Source organism: Grammomys surdaster, unplaced genomic scaffold, assembly GCF_004785775.1.
Source record: "Grammomys surdaster isolate TR1022 unplaced genomic scaffold, NIH_TR_1.0 273, whole genome shotgun sequence".
In the NCBI taxonomy this organism is placed as follows: Eukaryota; Metazoa; Chordata; class Mammalia; order Rodentia; family Muridae; genus Grammomys; species Grammomys surdaster.
This window is the reverse complement of record NW_021604714.1, coordinates 2,277,636-2,296,780: the sequence shown is the minus strand read 5'-3', so window position 1 is coordinate 2,296,780 and position 19,145 is coordinate 2,277,636. Positions and strand designations below refer to the sequence as shown.

The following is a 19,145-nucleotide window of genomic DNA, read 5'->3' as shown; positions in this document are numbered from 1 at the left end:
AGAGAGAGAGAGAGAGAGAGAGAGAGAGAGAGAGAGAGAGAGAGAGATATTACAAAAGCACCAGTCAAGAATCAGAGGCTGCAAGCCTAGACCTGTTTTGTAGTCTCCAGTCTGCTGAGAAGTGCCAGGAGTTACAGCTCTCTCCAGCCACAGTTTTGTTGTGTGTGTGCTCTGTAGAATCCATCAGACAAATAGCTCGAGGCCCCTCTCACTCTTTGTCGTTAATTAACAAGTTTCCCCCAGGTTCCCTTGAAGTCTGAAGCCTTGGCTTTCCAGCTAAGCTCCACTTCCCCTTGAGTGTTTTTGGAAGATGTCATCCTCTCAGGTCACAGTGCCCTTACTCGTCAGTTGCAAAGGAGGGATTAAGAGTCAAGGGACCTGGGCAAGCCAGGACACAAAATGGGCATGTACATAGAAACATGTACCATAGTATATATAGTTCTTGCCAAAGAAAAGATCAGTCAAAATGGTAGACCTAGTTTGTATTTCTGGGAAGGATCGGATGCCTGTGGGGGGTCAGACATTGCCTTCTAGTCACCTGGGTGCATGTATTCTAGATTCAGGAATGAGGGGCTAGGGAGATTGCTTAGCAGGTACAGGTAAGAGGACATCGGTTCGATTCCCCAGCACCACGTGAAAAGCCATGCAGAGCCATGCTCAGCAGTGTTGGGGTTGGGGTAGGAGGCTCAAACAGGTAATCACTGGGTCCTGACTATCCACACATCCTCTGCAAGCTTCCGCACATGTGCATAGCATGCACAGCCACACACGTGTACACACACGGGAGGGGGGATTCTTCAGTATTAAATAATTCTATATGTACCTGGCAGCTAAGGAGCGGGCTGGAGACACTCCCTCTGATCTGAAGAAGTCCGGAGTATTCAGGTCGGGTCTTATGTAACTCTTGAAGAGCAGGCATTGGAAGGGGTGTATGTCCATCAGGGGCTGCCTCAGGGGATCTGGATGGTCTGGGGCTTTTGGGTGTGTAAGGGTGAGGAGGGCCCCAGCAACCTGCCAGATTTCTTCAGGGTCTTACCTGCTGTGAGAGGGAGATTGGGTGCTGCCACGGGGTGCAGAGGAGGCACAATGTCCCATCCCAGACACACCAGATGGAGATGAGGATGGCATTGCTAAGCACACCCTCACTTGAGGATCACCATTTACAAGGGGGTGGAGTTGGTTGTCACTGTTCTAACTGTGCTGTCACCTGCTCTAGCACAGAAGTGTAGTCATACATATTTGAGAGGCGGTTTTGTTTTGTTTTTTTCCAATCTGGTGTGAAGGGTAACCTTTGTGACCCCATGGACCCTTCCACTTGAATTGTAGTGATTCCCAGCTTTGCTTCTGAAAATACCATTTCTGCCCAGTATTTGTACCATTTGCCCTCTGTTTATTTCCTTTGGGGGTGTGAAAGTTAGGGTGGTATTATTTCCATTAACCAAGTTGACATGCTGTTTTTCATCAGACATCTTTAACCTTGATGGAAAGTCAAGTTTTGAACACAGAAAAGAGATCAAGGGTGGTCAATCCCTTACTTACTCAGTGAACGTAACACAAGCTAAAGAGGGGCTGGAGAGATGGCTCAGCGGTTAAAAGCACTGACTGCTCTTCCAGAGGTCCTGAGTTCAATTCCCACAGCTACAGTGTACTCATATAAATAAAATAATCTTAAAAAATGAAACAATAAATATATTTTAAAAAGAAAAGAAAAGGCTTCTATGAGATTCAGGCTACGGGAAAGCCTATAGGGCATTTTCTTAATTAGGGATTGATGGGGAAGGGTCTGGCCCATTGTGGGTGGTGCTATGCCTGGGCTGGTGGTCCTGGGTTCTATAATACAGCAGGCTGAGCCAGCCATGGGGAGCAAGGCAGTAAGAATTACTTCCTCATGGCATTTGCATCAGCTCCTGCCTCCAGGTTTCTGCCCAGCTTGAGTTCCTGCCCTGACTTCCTTTGATGATGAACAGTGCTCTGGAAATGTAAACCAAATAAACCCTTTCTTCCCCAAGTCTCTTTGGTCATGGTGTTTTATCATAGCAATAGAAACCCTAAAACACTCGGTAAAAATCTCAAAGCTCTGTCTTTAAAGACCAGGTCAGGTGGTTGCTTAGATCAGTCTTGTCTGCAGACACTGGCTAGAAGTGACCAACTGTGTTCAGAATGCAGGGGGTGCCGGTTGGGGAGTAAGGGTCTTGTTCTGAAGCCCTGGATAGCCTCAAAATTGTAGCAGTGTTCCTGCCTCAGCCTCTTGAATGCTGGGATTACAGGAACAAACCACCACACCAGGTTCAAGATAGTTATTTCAAACATTTATTTTTATTTATGTGTCAGTAGTGTGTGTGTGTGTGTGTGTGTGTGTGTATGCCCTCAGAGGCCAGACGACAATGTCAGACTCCATGGACCCAGAGTAGTGGTTGGGAGCCATCTTAAGTAGGTGCTGGGAACCAGCCTCCCTCCCCAGTGCCTTCAAACAACTAACTTTTTCTGGATATAACTTCAGTACTCGGGAGCTTGAGGCAGGAGGATTGATTCAAGCTCAAGGCCAGTCTAAAGCTCACACGACAGAGTGAGACCCTTTCTCAAACGAATAAACATTAACCATTCCCCAAACTGCTAAGCATGGTACACCTCTACATTGTATCTCAACATTTGGGAGGTGGCAGGCAGGAAGATTGTGAGTTGACAGTTATCCTAAGACACATGACCAGTTTGAGGCCAGCATGGCCTACATCAGAACTTGGCTGAAAACGAAACAAAGAACTGTCAGAGAGATGTCTAGCTTTTTGGAAGGCTGCAGTGAGGTGGGAGAATACACAGAGAAAACTGCCCTACAGAGAGAGCTCAAAGCCAGCCTAGGCAACTTCGTATAAAAAGCCTGCATCATAAAACGACAACAAACAAGCAACAGCAACAAAAGACAAATAAAAAGAGTGGCTTGAAGAAGTTGTAAACCAACAGGGCCAGTGACTGGCTCTACGCGACACCCCCCTAGACTCCCCATCCGGCTTACACCCAGCCCCTGCCCCGCCAGCAGGCGGCGCGCACGCCTACACGACTCTCGGCGCCCCGAACCTCGCCGCCGAGCCGCTGAACTCTGGCGCCACTACTCAGGCCTGGCCACAAACTCCCGCCTGGGTCCCCCCGACGCCGCACCCCGGCTCCCCATCACCCGAGCCCCGGCAGTCCGTGGGCGGAGTGCGGCAGGGCGAGCCCCGCGCAGCGTCGGACGTGCGCGCGCCCTACAGCGACGAGGCCGCGCACGCCCGGGGCTCCTGGAGGCGGGCGGGTACCCCAAGGCCATTTCCGGGAGGGGCGGGGCCGGCGGCGGCGCACCTCCAATCTGTGCGGCGGCGGCGGAAGCGGGAACCCGGGTCCGGCGAGCGGCGAGGGAGTCGCTCGCACAGCCGAGGCGCGGGAGGTGGGCGGCGGCCAGCTGAGCCTCTGCGGGGAGGAAGGCGCGGGTCCACGGCTTGAGGTGGAGCCGCTGCGCCGGGCTGGAGCCGGGCTGGAGCTGTGGGGAGCCGGGAGGAGCTGGAGGGACCGGAGGGAGGCCGAGCTGTGGTTGGGGGCCCGAGGGGGAACGGGCTGTGGGGAGCGCGCTCAGGGGAGCAGGGGAGCGGGGCTGTAGATCAGGGGGAGCTGGGCCGAGGGGAGCAGGGCCCGGGCTGAGGGGAGCCGGGTATAGAGGAGCAGGGATGAGGAGAGAGGGTCCTGGGCTGAAGGGGAGCGGGCTGAGGGGGAGCAGGGTCCAAGCTGAGGAGAGTAGGACCCGGGCTGAGGGAAGCAGAGCCCGGGCTGAGGGGGAGCTGGGCTGAGGGGAGCAGGACCCGGGCTGAGAGAGAGCTAGGCTGAGGGGAGACTGTCCTGGGCTGAGGGGAAGCCGGTTTGAGGGGAACAGGGCCCAGGCTGAGGGGGAACCAGGCTGAGGGAGAGCCGGGCTAAGGGGAGCGGGACTCAGGCGGAGAGGGATCCGGGCTGAGGAGGATCTGGGTTATGGGGAGCCGGGCCTGGTCTGAGGGGTTTGGGTCCCTATGGATGGGGAACCAGGCTGAGGGGTTGGGTTCCCAGCTGTGGCGTGGGGGAGACCCAGGCGGGAGTTTGTGGCCAGGGCTGAGAAGTGGCGCCAGGGTTCAGATGCTCAGCACTCGCTTTCGGGGTGCTGAGAGGGGGAGGAGGCAGGTCGGCCTGGGGAACCCCAAGTCTGGCTCGCGGGGAGGCGGTGGAGCCGTGGGCCCGGGGAAGGGGCGTGTCCCCCGCGTGCACTCCGCCGGCTTCTGTTCCCCAGGATTCTGGTGTTCGGTTCCAACGGGGTGCTGACAGACCCCCGCAGGGAAATCCCGAACCTTCCAAGGGGCCAGGCAGGCGGCAGATGCCGCAGAGTGGTGACTTCAGCAAGTCTTAGAGTAAACAGATGATGCGTTTCCCCTTTTCAGACGCAGAAGCAGAGGAGCCCCGAGGAGCCGGCCAGCCGCAGAGGAAGATGCCTAGTACCGACCTTCTCAAGTTGGTGAGTCCCATCCCTTCACTCTTAGTCAGAAGGCTCTGAGTCATGGGGCCATTTCCTCTCTGATGCTCGCTTCTGCTCAAAGCTGAGCGTTCTCTGTCCCCTTTTTAAAGCTGGAACTAATGATCAGGGTGACTAAAAGGATGAATACGGTAAATGTAGAACTTACGAAAGTCCTGGAGAATCTTTTTTACAGCCGTTGTTGCTGATGGCTCTTAGCTCTTCCTGCTCCTACCACTGGAGCAATTGCTTTTGTTTTGTTTCTGAAACAATGGCAGCCCGTGTAACTCAGGGTGGCCTGGAACTCAGCAGGTACACTTGGCCTTGAACTTTTAGTAATTTTCCTCCCTTTACCTTCTAGTGCTGGGATTTTTGTTTGTTTGTTTGTTTTTGTTTTTTTTTTGGTTGGTTTTGGAGACAGGCACTCATTATGTAGTCCAGGCTAGCCTGTAACTTGCTATGTAGATCAGGCTGGCCTGGAATTCTAAGAGATTGACTTGCTTCTGTCTCCTGAGCGCTGGGATTAAACAAAGGAGTAACCACAAGCTTGTTTTGTTTTGGGGGCAGAAGCTGTCAGTGTAGTCTAGGATGGTCTTGAACTAGCAATCCTCCTCCTTCAATCTCCTAAGTGCGCCATCATGCTGGGCTCTTTGAGACAGCATATCACTAAGTATCCAGGATGTCATGAACACTTTAGGAAGCTGGAGCTGGCCTTGAACTCTGTATAGTGCAGATGAGAGACAAATACTTGTTAGTCTACAGAGCCTAATGAAAAGTCCACTGAAAATAGATCTTGTCCAAATTTCATGAATTTTCAGTAGGTAATAAATAGCCTTATTCAAATTTTTATTGCAAGAGAATTATGTTTTAAAATGTTGGAAACTAAATAAAAGGAGTCTAATCTCTCCATCCCCCTTTACCCCCTCCTTGCAACAATCTGTTACCAAGAGACAGTTGCTGTTGGCATATTGGATGGTTAATGGAGAATGGTTCCTACGATGGGAAGTTGCTGGCTTTCCTCTAATATAGCTGGGCGTGTATATAAATGCTGAATTCCCATACAGAAGTAGAATATTTCTTCCTGTAAGAACTTGTACTTATTTGGGGTGAAAGTTAATAAACTACTAAGTCTGATTAGGACTTACATTCATTTAGTATATTTGGAATCCTTTTTGTTCTGAGTGATTTCTCTTGCTGTCATCATACCCATTGGTGACTTCCTGGTACAGTAGAATGGAGATTTTGTTCAACTTAATTGCAGTAAGGAATTTGAACAGATACAAATGATCTTTGACAAGTCATTTTCTAAAGATAGCATAGAGATTGCATAAAAGTGCTTTCTCTAGAAAGGCTATCATCTTTCTCAACTATAGTTGAGAAAACTAGGGCTAAGAAGTTTAAAAAAAAAAAAAAGACTAGACGTAGGTTTTCATAATACATTTTTATTATGACCTGAGTTCAAGGTTCTCTTTCTGCCTTTTATGATATATAAAGCTGTTGAGCCAACTGGACAAAGGGACCTCAGAAACTGAAAAAAACAACCTCAATGCAGGAAAATGTTTTATAATAAAAAAAAAAAATGTGTGAGAGTGTGTGTGTGTTTGTGTGTGTGTTGAGGGTCTTACACGCTAGACAAGTGCTATACTTAAATCCTCATCACTTCTTTTAATACTTTATTTTGAGACAGGATCTTACTGTCTTTGGCTTTGAACTTAGAATCTTCCTGCTCACCAGGCCCTGATTAAAAATAATCTTAAAAATCATATGGCGAACTTAATATTGTATATGAATCTAGATATTCATCCCTTTTGTTAGCAGAATAAGATAAACAGTAAGTAGGAAATCAGTATGAGGTAGATTCTGGAATGATAGTATAGTTCTTACAACTCACATCAAGAATGTTTTAGATGCAGAGAGATAGTCTACATACTAAATTTTTACCAAAAACCCTAATAAATATCCTCCTTCAATAAATGAAAAAATAGATTCTGTTGAGTTCCATAGCAGTTAAGTAGCAAAGTAGTTTTATCTTATGTGGAATGATTTGAGAAGATCCCTCTATTTCACCTTTGTAATACTGCCTTTGGAACAAATTTCTGATAGGTAGAGGTTATTGATCATTGTAGCTGACAATGGAGGGTTTAGGAAGAACAGAAATTGTAATTATGTGGGGGTGCACTTTGGAAATGCATGTGGGGAAAGATTCTTGTCTCCTAGTATCATCTTGCCTTAAAGTCTTGTGATCCTTTATATTGCAGTTAAAGCATTGAAAATTTGTACTTTGTACTTAGACGTATAATGTCGAAACGTTGAACATGTAAAGGGATTAGTGAGTGATAGGGCTGAAAAACCACGGTGTGAACAGTGTTGGAGAGGTGTGAAGCTCACCTACAGTCTGCATATAATCAAGGGAGCTTGACCTCTTTGTGTTCTTGCTCTCAGTTTTCTGTCTGGTTAGGGTGGTTTACTTGTCTTTTTTCCATTTAGTCAGGTGACATGTCATGGGACTGTAACACTTTCCATCTACGTCTCAGGGAGAATAAATGAGCATGTTCCTCTACAGAGGCTATCTCAAGAGGGAATTCAAGTTAGGCAATTTTGTGGCAGCCTTTCTTAACTCTGGCAACATTTTCATCCATGTTCTCCTCAGTTTCACCTAATGATAATCACTTTGGGAGTTGTCACATATTTATAGTTTTAAAGGAAAGTTTACTTCATAAAGCCAGTATATTTCATAGGTATCTTTTGAGGAATAAGTTTGTAGGTATTCTAGGTAAGACAGGCTTACCATATCATAATGGTAATTGTTTATTTAGGTAAGTTCTTAACCTAGGCAATTTTGCTTCTGAGGAACTTTTAATGACCTTGGCTACTAGTATCTATTATATTAAGGCCAGGAATAAAATGAAGTATCCAGTAATGACTAGGACCTCCCCAACTTAGGGTGTGTCATAGAATGTCTGAAGTCCTGAGGTTGAAAACCCCAGTTACAGGTCTCTAATAATGGCTGACTGCTTATCTGCAGGCTTTATTTTTCTATGAGTAGGGGAGTGAGCAAGCCTCTTGCAATGTTACTTAGGTTGTTTTGCCCATGACTCAAGCCTTGTTTTCTTGGGATGTATCTGGATGAATCTGTAGTATGACCATCTGCAGGAGAACAGATTCCTGAAGAAACTAATGCTTTCCTGTTCAACATTTCTGCAACACTGTTTGAAATCAAGCTGCCATCAGTTTTTAAAACAAAGAATAATACATTAAATCTTGGGACTGGAGAGATGACTCAGTGGTAAGAGTTCTGGCTACTACTCCAGAAGATCTAGGTTTCATTTCCACGTGGTGGCTAACAACTATACTTTTAATTCTAGCAGATTCAATGTATTCTGACCTCTTCTGCACCAGGCATGTAAGTGGTGCACAGACATATGTACATGCAAAATACTCATCATATTAAAAAAAAAATCAAATCTTTCCAGGTCTTTGAACTTGATTCATGACCTTTGACTTTTAAAAAATTATTTTTATTATTTTGCATTTTTATTTTGTGTGTATGGGTGTTTTCTTCGTGCAGTAACATAGGCCAGAAGGCATCAAATCCTCTCTGACTGGAGTTATAGATGGTTGTGAGCCCCTATGTGTGTGCTGGTAATTAACCCAGGTCTTCTGGACAAGCAACCATTGATTGCTCTTAACCACTGAGTCCTCTCTCCAGCCCTGTCCTTTGTCTCTCTGTCTCTTTCTCTCTGTCTCTTTCTCTCTGTCTCTCTCTGTCTCTGTCTCTCTCTCTCTCTCTCTCTCTCTCTCTCTCTCTCTCTCTCCTCTTTCTGAATCTCAAATGGAATTTAAAAATAAACTGATATTGACATAAAAAGTTATTTTTATTATTTGAGCCAGATTTCTTCCAATTAATAAAAATTGGAAGAAAGGGAAATTTCATTTGTTACAGCACTTAAAATTGTGTGGGCATCCTGGAGAAAATTGTAGAGTAGGTACAGTCTTTTATATTGTTCCAGTCTTACTCATAATAATTTATACAGTCTTTATGCAAAACTCTTAATAATTTACACAGCCTTTAGTCTAAAGAAAAGGGAGATTATAAATAGATAAGCTACAAACCCCAAATTCGGCTTGGCTTTGCATTCTATGTGCCAGTAATTTTTAGTAACATTTGCCTTCTTAATTAATAGACATTACTATTACATACAGTTTGTACACATAGGTGGCAGAATTTAGAAACAGCTTGGGGTTAAGAATTTTCCATGGGGAATTACATGAGTCTTCATGTATAAATACACAGAGTCTAATTACTGAGAGAAAAGCCCATGTAGTAAATGGAATAGTGAAGGCCAAATTGATATGGCTTTATCAGTCATCTGGCACATTCAAGATGTGTGTTTTGAGTGTTTCAGGGACTGACTGTTCACCAAGGCAGGGCAGGCTTAAAACCAATGGGGAGCCATGAGTGGTGGTACATACTAGTCAGGTTGATGGTACATATTAGTCAGGGTTCTCTAGAGGAATAGAACAGATAGAATGAATGAACCTATGTATGTACGTATGTATGTATGTATGTATGTATGTACGTACGTACGTACCCACCCACCCACCCACCCACCTACCTACCTACCTATGTGTCTAAAGAGGGGATGATCTATAAGAGTTCCTTACAGGTTGTGGTTCAGCTAGTTCAACAGTGACTGTCTCCTGACAAAAAGTCCAAGAATCCAGTAGTTCTTCAGTTCATGAGGCTAGATGTCTCAGCTGGTCTTCAGTATACATTGGAGACCCAAAGAACTAGGTTTCTAACACCAGTGAAGCAATGACTCAGCAGCAGGATATATGAACTTGCCAAGGAGAATGAGGGCAAGCAGGTGAAAAGCAAAAGCTTCTTTCTTTATATGAGCTTGTCCTTTATATAAGCCTATATAAAGCCTATATAAGCCACACTATGAGAAGGTGTGGCTCAGATTTAGGGTGGGTCTTCCAACTTGAAATGATTTGGTCAAGAAAAATGCCTCACAGGTATGCTCAGGTGCTTGGATTTTTAGTTAATTTCAGATGTAGTCAGGTTGACAACCATGAGTAAGCATCCCACCTGTCATCCCGAGCTCAAGATAGTTCCACTATCTTCCCAGTCCCAAAGACTGCAAATCATAATTATACAGGTCAGTAAATACTATATGTATAAATAAATATGTAACGATCCTTACTTTCTAGATCAAAACAAAAAAGAATTCCTTTTCTTTTTTCCAGAGCTGAGGGCTGAACCCAGGGCCTTGTACTTGTTAGGCAAGTGCTCTACCACTGAGCTAAATCCCCAGCCCCCCAGAAAGAATTCCTAGTACTCTAGCAGGTTTCATGTCCCTCCACTCCTAGTTCATGTTCATTAAAGGCAGTTATTCCTCTCACTTTAGATTTTAAGTGGAAACATTATTTTGTGAGTAGCCATTTTGTTCAGTGTTTTGTAGCTTCATTTTCTTGTTACTGTGTAATATTACAATGTATAAATACATTGTAGTTTATTCAATTCATAGTTGATAAACATGTCTCTTGTATTTGGGTGGTATGAATGACATTGTTACTTTGTTGAACTTGTCTCTTTCTAAACATCAGACTTTGACAAAATGTATAGTGCCAGATTTGTATAGTAAATTTAAACAAATTGTTTCTCTTTATTTCTGAGGCAGAGTATCCACTGTGAATCTTAGGCTGCCCTTGAATTTCCTGTATTTGCAACTGGAGTGACTATTCAATGGACATTTTTCTAAAGTGTTAAAGTCATTGTTTGAACTGCATTTGACAGATAGGTCTAAATTGGTTTTTTGAGTTTCAGTCTTAATGGCTCCTAGGTTTAAAAACATTAGAAGCAAAAATTTGTTTTCAGATTCTAACTGACGAATCGAGGGCAAAGATGCCATGGCAGACCTGGTCTTTATGTAGTATTTTGTTCTTGATTTTTTGTCAAGAACAGAAGAAAACCTTTGATTGTCTTGCTTAGTCCTTTAAAAAAGTGTTTTCACATACTTTCCCAGAATCTGTTTGGCTGTCAGAAACATACAGATTTATGATCTGCAAGCATAGTAGGTAGTTGATTTAGTTTTGTTTGTTGGTAGGTTAAAGGGCACTTGCAGCTTCTGATCGATTTATTTGACACTAAAGGTTAAAAATTGCTGTAATATATTTCTTACCAAACCAGGGCATATAGTTATTCTACTTTATTCTGTTTCTGTAAGAAAAATAAAATATTAAGCATAGAAATTAAACTGTTTAAGGCCTTTCTCAGCTCCTGATTTTTTTTTATGGTCTCTGCAAAAGTTGTTTTATGTTGCTGTTTGTGAAGAAGAAAAAAAAATAACATTAGATAATTCATTTGTCAAACATTAGTAAGTGTTGATTATCAGTGATTTGTTACGTGTTTGTTTGTTTATTTTTGTTTTTAACACAGGGTTTTAACTCTGTAGTTGAGGCTGGAACTCCCTCAGCAACTCCAACTGGCCTGAAACTCAAAACATTCCGTGTTAGCTTCCCAAGTGCTGGTATTATAGGTGTGAAGCACCGTGCCCAGCTTCTACAATGATTAAAGTGCGTGTGTGTGTGTGTGTGTGTGTGTGTGTGTGTGTGTGTGTGTTATATCAGTAAGTCAGAAAACAACTGTGGAGTCAAGTCTCTCCTTACACATTTACGTGGATTCTAGGGATTGAACCCAAGTCACCAGGTTTACTTGGCAAATGCCTTTGTTTACCTGCTGAGCCATCTTGCTGACTTGCTATATAGACCAGGCTGGCCTCAAAACTCATGCAGATCCACTTGCTCTGCCTCCTGAGTGCTGGGATTAAAGGCATGTGCCATCATACCTGGCTCACTAAATGGATTTTTAAATAAAAAAATTAACTGTGCCAGAAATTCACCTACTTTTTGAGTCCACTTATCCAGAATGGGAGTAAGGGTAAAGTGGGAAGAGGAGGGGATTTTCCAGTTTGTATTTTTTTTTTAATTTTTTTACTTATTTATTATATGTAAATACACTGTAGCTGTCTTCAGACACCCCACAAGAGGGTATCAGATCTCATTACAGATGGTTGTGAGCCACTATGTGGTTGCTGGGATTTGAACTCATGACCTCTGGAAGAGCAGTCAGTGCTCTTAACCACTTAGCCATCTCACCAGCCCTCCAGTTTGTATTTTTATTTTAATGTATTTTTTTCTTATCTGTGTGCTTTAGGAAAAGTGAAATCATGATTCATATCCAAATATTAAAGTGAACATATTAAAAACTTTTGGTCATAATAGGGAAACTTGTCATTTTTAAATTAATTATAAGAGAAACCCAAAAAAATGCATACATTTCTATAGCAGAGATATTGAAAGTGAGCCCAGTGTGGTAGCACACACCTGTAATCCTAGCAATTGGGAGGTTGATGGAACAGAATTTCTGAGTTTGAGCTCAGCCTAGACTTCATATTAAGTAGCAGGCCAATCAAGAACCACATAGTAGTAAGTTTCTGTCTCAAAACAAAGGAAAAGAAAAAAAACTAAGAAAAGAGAATGGTGCAAATGGAGGTGAAACTAGTTTTGTTAAGTAGTGGGAATGGAAGTTAGAACTTTTACTGAACCATGGCAAACTTTGTTGCTTGTATATGAAAATTTGTTTGCCTATCCTATCAATTATCTACAGATTAGAGAGCTGTAATATTACCGTAGGGTCAGAAGCTGTAACCCAGAAGATGACCTAGATAATACTGGCTTTCCATTGGAAGGAAAGATTTCCCTGTTTGCTTTTAACAGATTATTAAAATACCTGAAACTCTGTGAGATGTTACTTTTAGACTGACTTCCCTCACTGCTTATTTCCATTTTAAGATTGGATGGTAGACTTTCCAAAGGGTGTTTATATATATGGTGTAGGTCAGAGAGCAAGATTCAGTCCCGATTTTGTTCTTGTGAACAGGATCGAAAGTCCTCAGTGACTTAATGACTTTGTTAGGTTGTGCATATTAACATTTCTTGCTCTAATACTAGCATTCTTATTGTAAGGGAAAGACTTCCTCAAATAGTTAAAACCTTAGACAGTCAGGGCTGGAGAAATGGCTCAGCAGTTAAGAGCATATGCTGTTTTTTTAAGGGGACTCAAGTTGGGTTCATCAGGTGGCTCACAACTACCTGTATCTAGCTCTAGTTAGAGCTGATGCGTCTAGCCTCTGCGGACACTTGCACTCATGTTCACATAATTAAAAATAAAAAATAAATCTTTGGTCTGGGCTTCTTAATTCAATGATAAATCTAATATGGTAATTATATTTATCTAATTTATGATATTCTTCCTCAGTCATGATATACTCAAAGAAATTAAAACTTTTATGAAGAATATTACATTATTTTAATGGATCTTACTTATTTAGTAAGTTCATATTTTTAGTCTTTAAAGATGTCTTACACTCCTACTACAGTGACTAGACAATACAGCCAATGCAACTTTAAGAAGAAATTGTTTATTGGAATCTTACACAGAGGATCACAGCAGTAAGCAGACAGGCATGGCATTGGAGCAGAAGCTGAGAGCTTATATTTGATTAGAGACAGCTAAGTGGAAATGGTGTGGGCTTTTGAAACCTCAAACCTAGTTACACACTTCCTCCAACAAGGCCACACCTAATCTTTTCAAACTAGGGACCAAGAACTCAAATATATGAGTCTATGGGGCCAGTTCTCATTCAAACTCCCACAAAAGGATAATACACTTCCTTTATATTTTGAAAGGCAGCTTGACTGGGTCTGCACAGTAAGCCATTTAGTTCGGAGCACATTTAATAACACATTGGTGGAAGTTTGCATAGGCTAAGAGTATTTCTCGTGTGTGTGTGTGTGTGTGTGTGTGTGAACAACCAGCCTGAGTGTGTCACTATACCTGGCTCCATAGTACTCTTCTGCCTCTGTGCCTCTCATTTATGGATCAGATGTTTTTAAGCTCTCAGCAGCTGCTTCAATATCATGCCTGCCTGTCTACTGCCATGTTCCCTGCCATGATGGTCATAGACTCACTCTCTGTACTGTAAGCCCCCAATATAGAATACATTTCTAAGCATTTATTTTGCTAGTTGCATTTAGTTTTATGAATTTTTTCTTTTAATCTATTTAGAAATGCACTCTATAGTATATTTTTATTTTTATTATCTTTTAAAAATTGTATGTATATGTATGGGTATGGACAAATGAATGAGTCCAGTGCCTGTGGAAGCCAGAGGCATGAGATTCCCCTAAAGCTGGAGTTACAGGCTGGGAGTCAAACTTGGGCCCTCTGCAAGAGCAGTTCTTTTTTTTTTTTTTTTTCCTTGCCTCAAGTTTATTTGAAAAACAGCATAGGACACTAGTCATCTGCAAATAGTGTGTGGGTAGGTGTGTCACGGCAGTCCATCTGTCTTCACATTGGCAGGAGCCTTTTCTATGGGGCCTTCACAGGGGCCTGGGCACCTTTGGGAGCCTGGGCTGGGGCTGCAGCCTGGGCCTTAGCTGGAGCTGTGGCTGCTGCCTTGGTTTGAAGCTTGGGCTTTGGTTGGCAGAGCCTACGACCCTTGGCCATGTAGCTTTGAATTCACTTCCCATGCTTGGGGTGAGTAATGAAAGCCAGATGAAAGCCAGGCGGCTGAGTTTGCCGCTGGGGCCCTTTGGCATCTTGGGCTTGATGGCCTGAGGCTTCACAAGGGCCTTGATGGCCTCTGCGAGTGCACTCACTCACTGCCTTTGCATTGTTGGCCTGCATCTTCTTCAGGCCTGCCTTGTACTTCTTGGCAAAGCACATGTTCCTCAGGAACTTGGGGTCAACCCCCTTAAGAGATTTGTATCTTGCTGGGCGGTGGTGGCGCACGCCTTTAATCCCAGCACTTGGGAGGCAGAGGCAGGCTGATTTCTGAGTTCGAGGCCAGCCTGGTCTACAGAGTGAGTTCCAGGACAGCCAGGGCTATACAGAGAAACCCTGTCTCGAAAAACCAAAAGAAAAAAAAAAAAGAGATTTGTATCTTTGTGACCAGGATTTCTTGATGCCATTCTGTGCCATTTGCAGGACTGGTTGTGTGTGGTGTGGTTCTTGGACTTGGCCATGGTAACCCGTGGCTCCTGTAGCCCCTGGGACTGGAAGAGAAAGAGCAAGAGCAGTTCTTGCCACTATCTTGCCAGCCCCTATAGTATCTTTTTGATGTATTTCAGAAGAAAGATGCTCAGAATTGTTCCTTAAAGAAAGAATCTTGTCTTTATTTGATACTTTGTCCTGATTGTATGCACATGCACAGTAAAAGTACCTTCCAAAAAGTACCTTACAGTAATTTGGCTTGTCTACTTTGTGAGATTCTTAAAAGGTTTTACTGTTCCACGAGCCTATGCCCAGTGACTTGGGAATATTGTGTCCTTCTCTTTCCTGTGGCCAGGGTTATTGGTATCTCAGCGGTTGGGGAAATGCTGTGCATAATACCTCAGGGCTGCAAGTAGAATAATTGAACTTGGAAGTGATACTGAGCGTATAGTCTGATGTACCTGTGGACCTGTCAGCTTTCTGAGAGGACTCTCAGATACTAGTCATCTAGACCCCTGCAGTGGACGTTTAGGGGAGCTGTACAGTTTGCTCTCGCTGGAGCCTGTCTCTTCTGTATCACAGCTAGTTGGTTGCAATGGCTGTTTGGTTTGTTGCTCAATTCTCACTTCTTTAATGACCCCAGAGAGTTTTTCCTTTGGGCTTGTGATCTGCTTTTGCTGATTAACTCTGCTGCCTTTTGAGGCTCCTAGAGATATTTTTTTTTTCCCTTTACCTGTTTACTTTGTACTTTGAAGTTTTATAGAAAATGATAAGTAAGAGAATCAGATTCTGGGTCTTAATTATAGAACTCTCAGTAGGTGATCTGGGTAAAGCAAGTTTTTCTTTTTCTTGGTAATTAATTTCTGCTCTAAAGCTCAAATTTGGTTTTTTTTAATTTAATTTTTTATTTTTTATTTTTTTGTGGTGAGGGAGAGGTGCAAAACAAATGGAGCTGAAGGGGAAGAGGAGATGAATACTTTCCCTACAGAAAGTTAAAGTTCTCCTTGCCACATCGGAATGTGTGAGAAACAGGACCTTTACTTTGTAATAACAAATTTCACCATACTGATGAAAACAGAACAGTTTGTTTGTTTGTTTGTTGTTTGTTTGTTTGTTTTTTGAGACATGATTTCACTCTATAGCCTGTCCCGGAGTGAAACAGTTTTTGTTTTTTGTTTGTTTGTTTTGTTTTTTTGTTGGTTTGGTTGGTTAGGTTTTGATTTTGTTTTTATTTTTTTTCCTAGATAGGATTTCTCTGCAGTTCTGGCTGTCTTGGGATCTGTAGACCAGACTGGCCTTGAACTCAAAGATCCACCTGCCCCTGCCTCTGAATGCTGAGATTAAAAGCATGCACCACCGCTCAGCAGTGGGTTTTAAGGTTCCCCCATTGTGAGAAATTTTTGCCTTCTATTTCTTACAGGCTGGTGTTTCAGTTACAGTCTTCACGTTCTTCTAGAACATGCTGCTCTCAATTTCCCATCCTTTAGGATGCAAAGCCTCATCTAATTGTCTAAGCCTTCTCTTCTCTGACTGTGAACAGTCAGTAAAGAACTCTTGAGTTCTGAGGAAGCTGCCAGAGGGGAGAGAGGGGCCTCTGCTTATCTGTGCCTTTTTCATGAGTTGAGCACTAAGTATACTTTGTACTAAAATGGGTGGCAATGATTTATTTCTTGCCAAGGGAATAGCAGTTTTCCTTATGCTGGTAGTTACACTTAGGGCTTTATGTATGCTAAGGCAAGCAAGGGCTCTGTCACTTCTGTGCCTTTCTTTGTAGGATTTCAAAGTAGAAGATTCAAATTTTCTCTAGTATCTGTCCAAGGAATAAGTATTAGGAACAACTGATGTATTTGACCTGGTGGATTGATATGGCTGATTTAGTACTTCCTGAGAAAGCTTGGTGAACTGATTTTCCTTCCTTCCCAAGAGCTGGGTGATTGGGTCTCAGTAATATAAGTTGGCTGTTTACTATTTCCCTAAAAAGGAAGAGAAGGGGAAAGGGTCCTCTGGTTCTCCTTACCCCTTGTTCCAGGAATTGAACCTAGGGCTAGTTAAGTGTTCTACCACTTAACTACCTTCTCAGCCCTCTTACCTTTCTGTTTTTATTAATTTATCTTGAGACAGAGCTCACTGAGTTGCCCACTTGAACTCGTGATGCTCCTGTTTGAAAATCAATGTTTCTGGGCCTTCTGCACTAACTTCTAGTGGGGTATTCTGAACCGTGGTGCTTGGGTAATGTTGATGGAGTACCATTGGTATAGTAGAGAGTAGTGAACAAGAAGTTAAATTCTTATGTGTGTTTGAGCTGAGGGGAAGCACATTTCGAGATGAGTTTTTGAGCCTTAGCCTTAGCTTCTTCATTATTGAAATGAAGTAGATAGCCTTTGAGATTATTTTAAATGGTAACTTTTTGTGACTTAAAAGTCAAAAATTAAAGAGAAATAAAAATTTTTATCTGGATGACGTTTGCTTGTGTGTGTATATATATACATATACATACACACACACACACATATATGTATGTGTGTGTGTGTGTATGTGTGCACCACATGTGTACCTGTGGAGGCCAGAAAGAGTGCCTTATCTCCTGAAACTAGAGTTACATCAGATGGCTGTGAGCAGCAAGCATGTGTGGGTGTTGGGAGCTGAACCTGGTTCCCCTGCAAGAGCAGCAAGCTTTCCTAACTGCTAAGCTATAGCTGTAGTCCCCAGAGTACTTTCTGAATTAACTTCATTTCTTTTAGAAGCAAGTAGCAGCTGTAAAAGTCTACAGTTTGAGAAAGCTACATGCAGAGTACTTGGCTTGTGTAGATTCTATTCTGTCATTTGGCAGTGTTGTCTTTCTGGGTTGGGGTGGGGGTAGTGAAGTTGTGGGTCCTTTGGCCATTAGGATAAGTGAGATGGGAGAAACTGAGAACCGCAAGTGTTGAACCAGTGGATCTTCTGGTTTACAACACTGATGGTTTGGTTCTGAAGAACAGGTGTTAGGAAGTAAAAATGAAACAGGCTTGTATGTCCAGTCCTGTGCCCCCCACCCCCCACAAACCTATTTTGCAGTATGATCCTTGGTTCTCGGTATCTTTGTGAGGGACATACTCTGCACTGATGGCCGGTGATATGGTGACTTGTGACTTGTCAGTTGAGTATACAAAGTTCAAATGACTGGCTTTTCTTTTCCATATTCAGTCTGAAGCCATTGTGCTCTGCACAGCTTCTGTGGTAAAGATGTAAAAATTCTAGGACCTTGCAGAACACAGGTTCTAAAGGATATAAGTGTTATAATTATTTCACTTTAGTTGAATAAGTGTTGAGTTCCTAACATGGTAAAGCTGCTTTCAGGCACTCTAGCAGACAGGAGGTTAATATCCAATTTATTTGTATTCTTACTAGCACTGGAAGACTGTGGATTAAAATCTTTGAGCTGTTCTCCCTCACTGGGTTTAATGCTTTGCTTCAGGTCAGACTAAATCACAATGCCCGTAGGCTAATGCAGTTTGGCAGTGACTGACTCGCAAGAAATGACTGAATCAAAGCATGCTAGATATTTAGCACGTTAGAAGTTCAAAAAAGACATTGTACTGTGATGTAAAGATCAACTTTCTGTTGGAAGGTAGCTTTCCCAAAACTGTAGTTTTATAGTGATTTATAGAGATCAAGAAAATTATCACCAATGTCTTCCTGGGTTAGTGATTGTTTTACTCTCTGCCTGAGGTCTCAGCTATGACCAGATATTTGCTTTCAGACAAACTGGCAATTTGAGAGGTAGCTAGCTTATGTGTACTTTAATTTTGACCATGCAATCTTAGTTTACGTTCCATTATTTAAAAGCCAATAGCCAGTTGTTGTGGGAGACAGTAGTAGGGATTAAGTGTTAGCTGGAGATTGATTGAGGCAATGTGAAAATACAAGAATAGACAGATCTCTATGGAAGCAGATTGTCCTTAAATCTTAACAATAAAGGACAACAGTCTCTACCATGGAATGGAGACTGTGCCCATGTGCTGGTGTGGGCCTTGGACCTTTTTAGGGCAGAAAAGGGAGTTTTGGGGGTAGAAGATTCCACATGCAGAGCTGATTACCTGTAGTCTCGAGGTTATAAATACCTATGGAAATGGTATGTTGATTCCTTTTTTAAAAAAAGATTTATTTATTTATTTTATATATGTGAGTATACTATCACTCTCTTCAGACACACCAGAAGAGGGCATCAGATCCCACTACAGATGGTTGTGAGCCACCATGTGGTTGCTGGGAATTGAACTCAGGACCTCTGGAAGAGCAAGCAGTCAGTGCTCTTAACTGCTGAGCTATCTCTCCAGCCCCAGTATGTTGATTTCTTATGAGTCCCTGGATCCTAACATCCTAAAGAAGATGTTATCAGCTTGTCACCTTTGCTGTCCAGAGTCTCTTACCTCTGGTTTTAGGTTATTAGCCCTTTATTAGATTCTCGTGCCAGTGGATATTGGTAGATAGTTAGGTCTTTATGCAACTATATACAACTTTAGTTCGATGTGAATGGTACCGTATAGCTAAAATAAAGTCTGCCCTGAACATAAATTATAAATAGAAAGCTCTTGAGGTACC

General features: G+C 42.8%; 1 protein-coding gene across 2 annotated transcripts in view; it reads left to right on the top strand.

Moving 5' to 3' along the window:
• The first annotated feature begins 3,353 nt into the window (after window positions 1-3,353).
• Window positions 3,354-19,145, top strand: part of Sgpl1 (sphingosine-1-phosphate lyase 1) — a 45,290-nt gene continuing 29,498 nt past the window's right edge. Inside the window, exons 1-2 of one of the 2 annotated variants that reach the window (XM_028776832.1) lie at window positions 3,354-3,418; window positions 4,434-4,507. In XM_028776832.1, coding sequence (XP_028632665.1) covers window positions 4,481-4,507 — 27 coding nt within the window. In that variant the 5' untranslated portion in view covers window positions 3,354-3,418; window positions 4,434-4,480. Of the gene's footprint in view, window positions 3,476-4,433; window positions 4,508-19,145 lie in introns of both variants that reach the window. The other variant, XM_028776831.1, reaches the window with a different exon arrangement.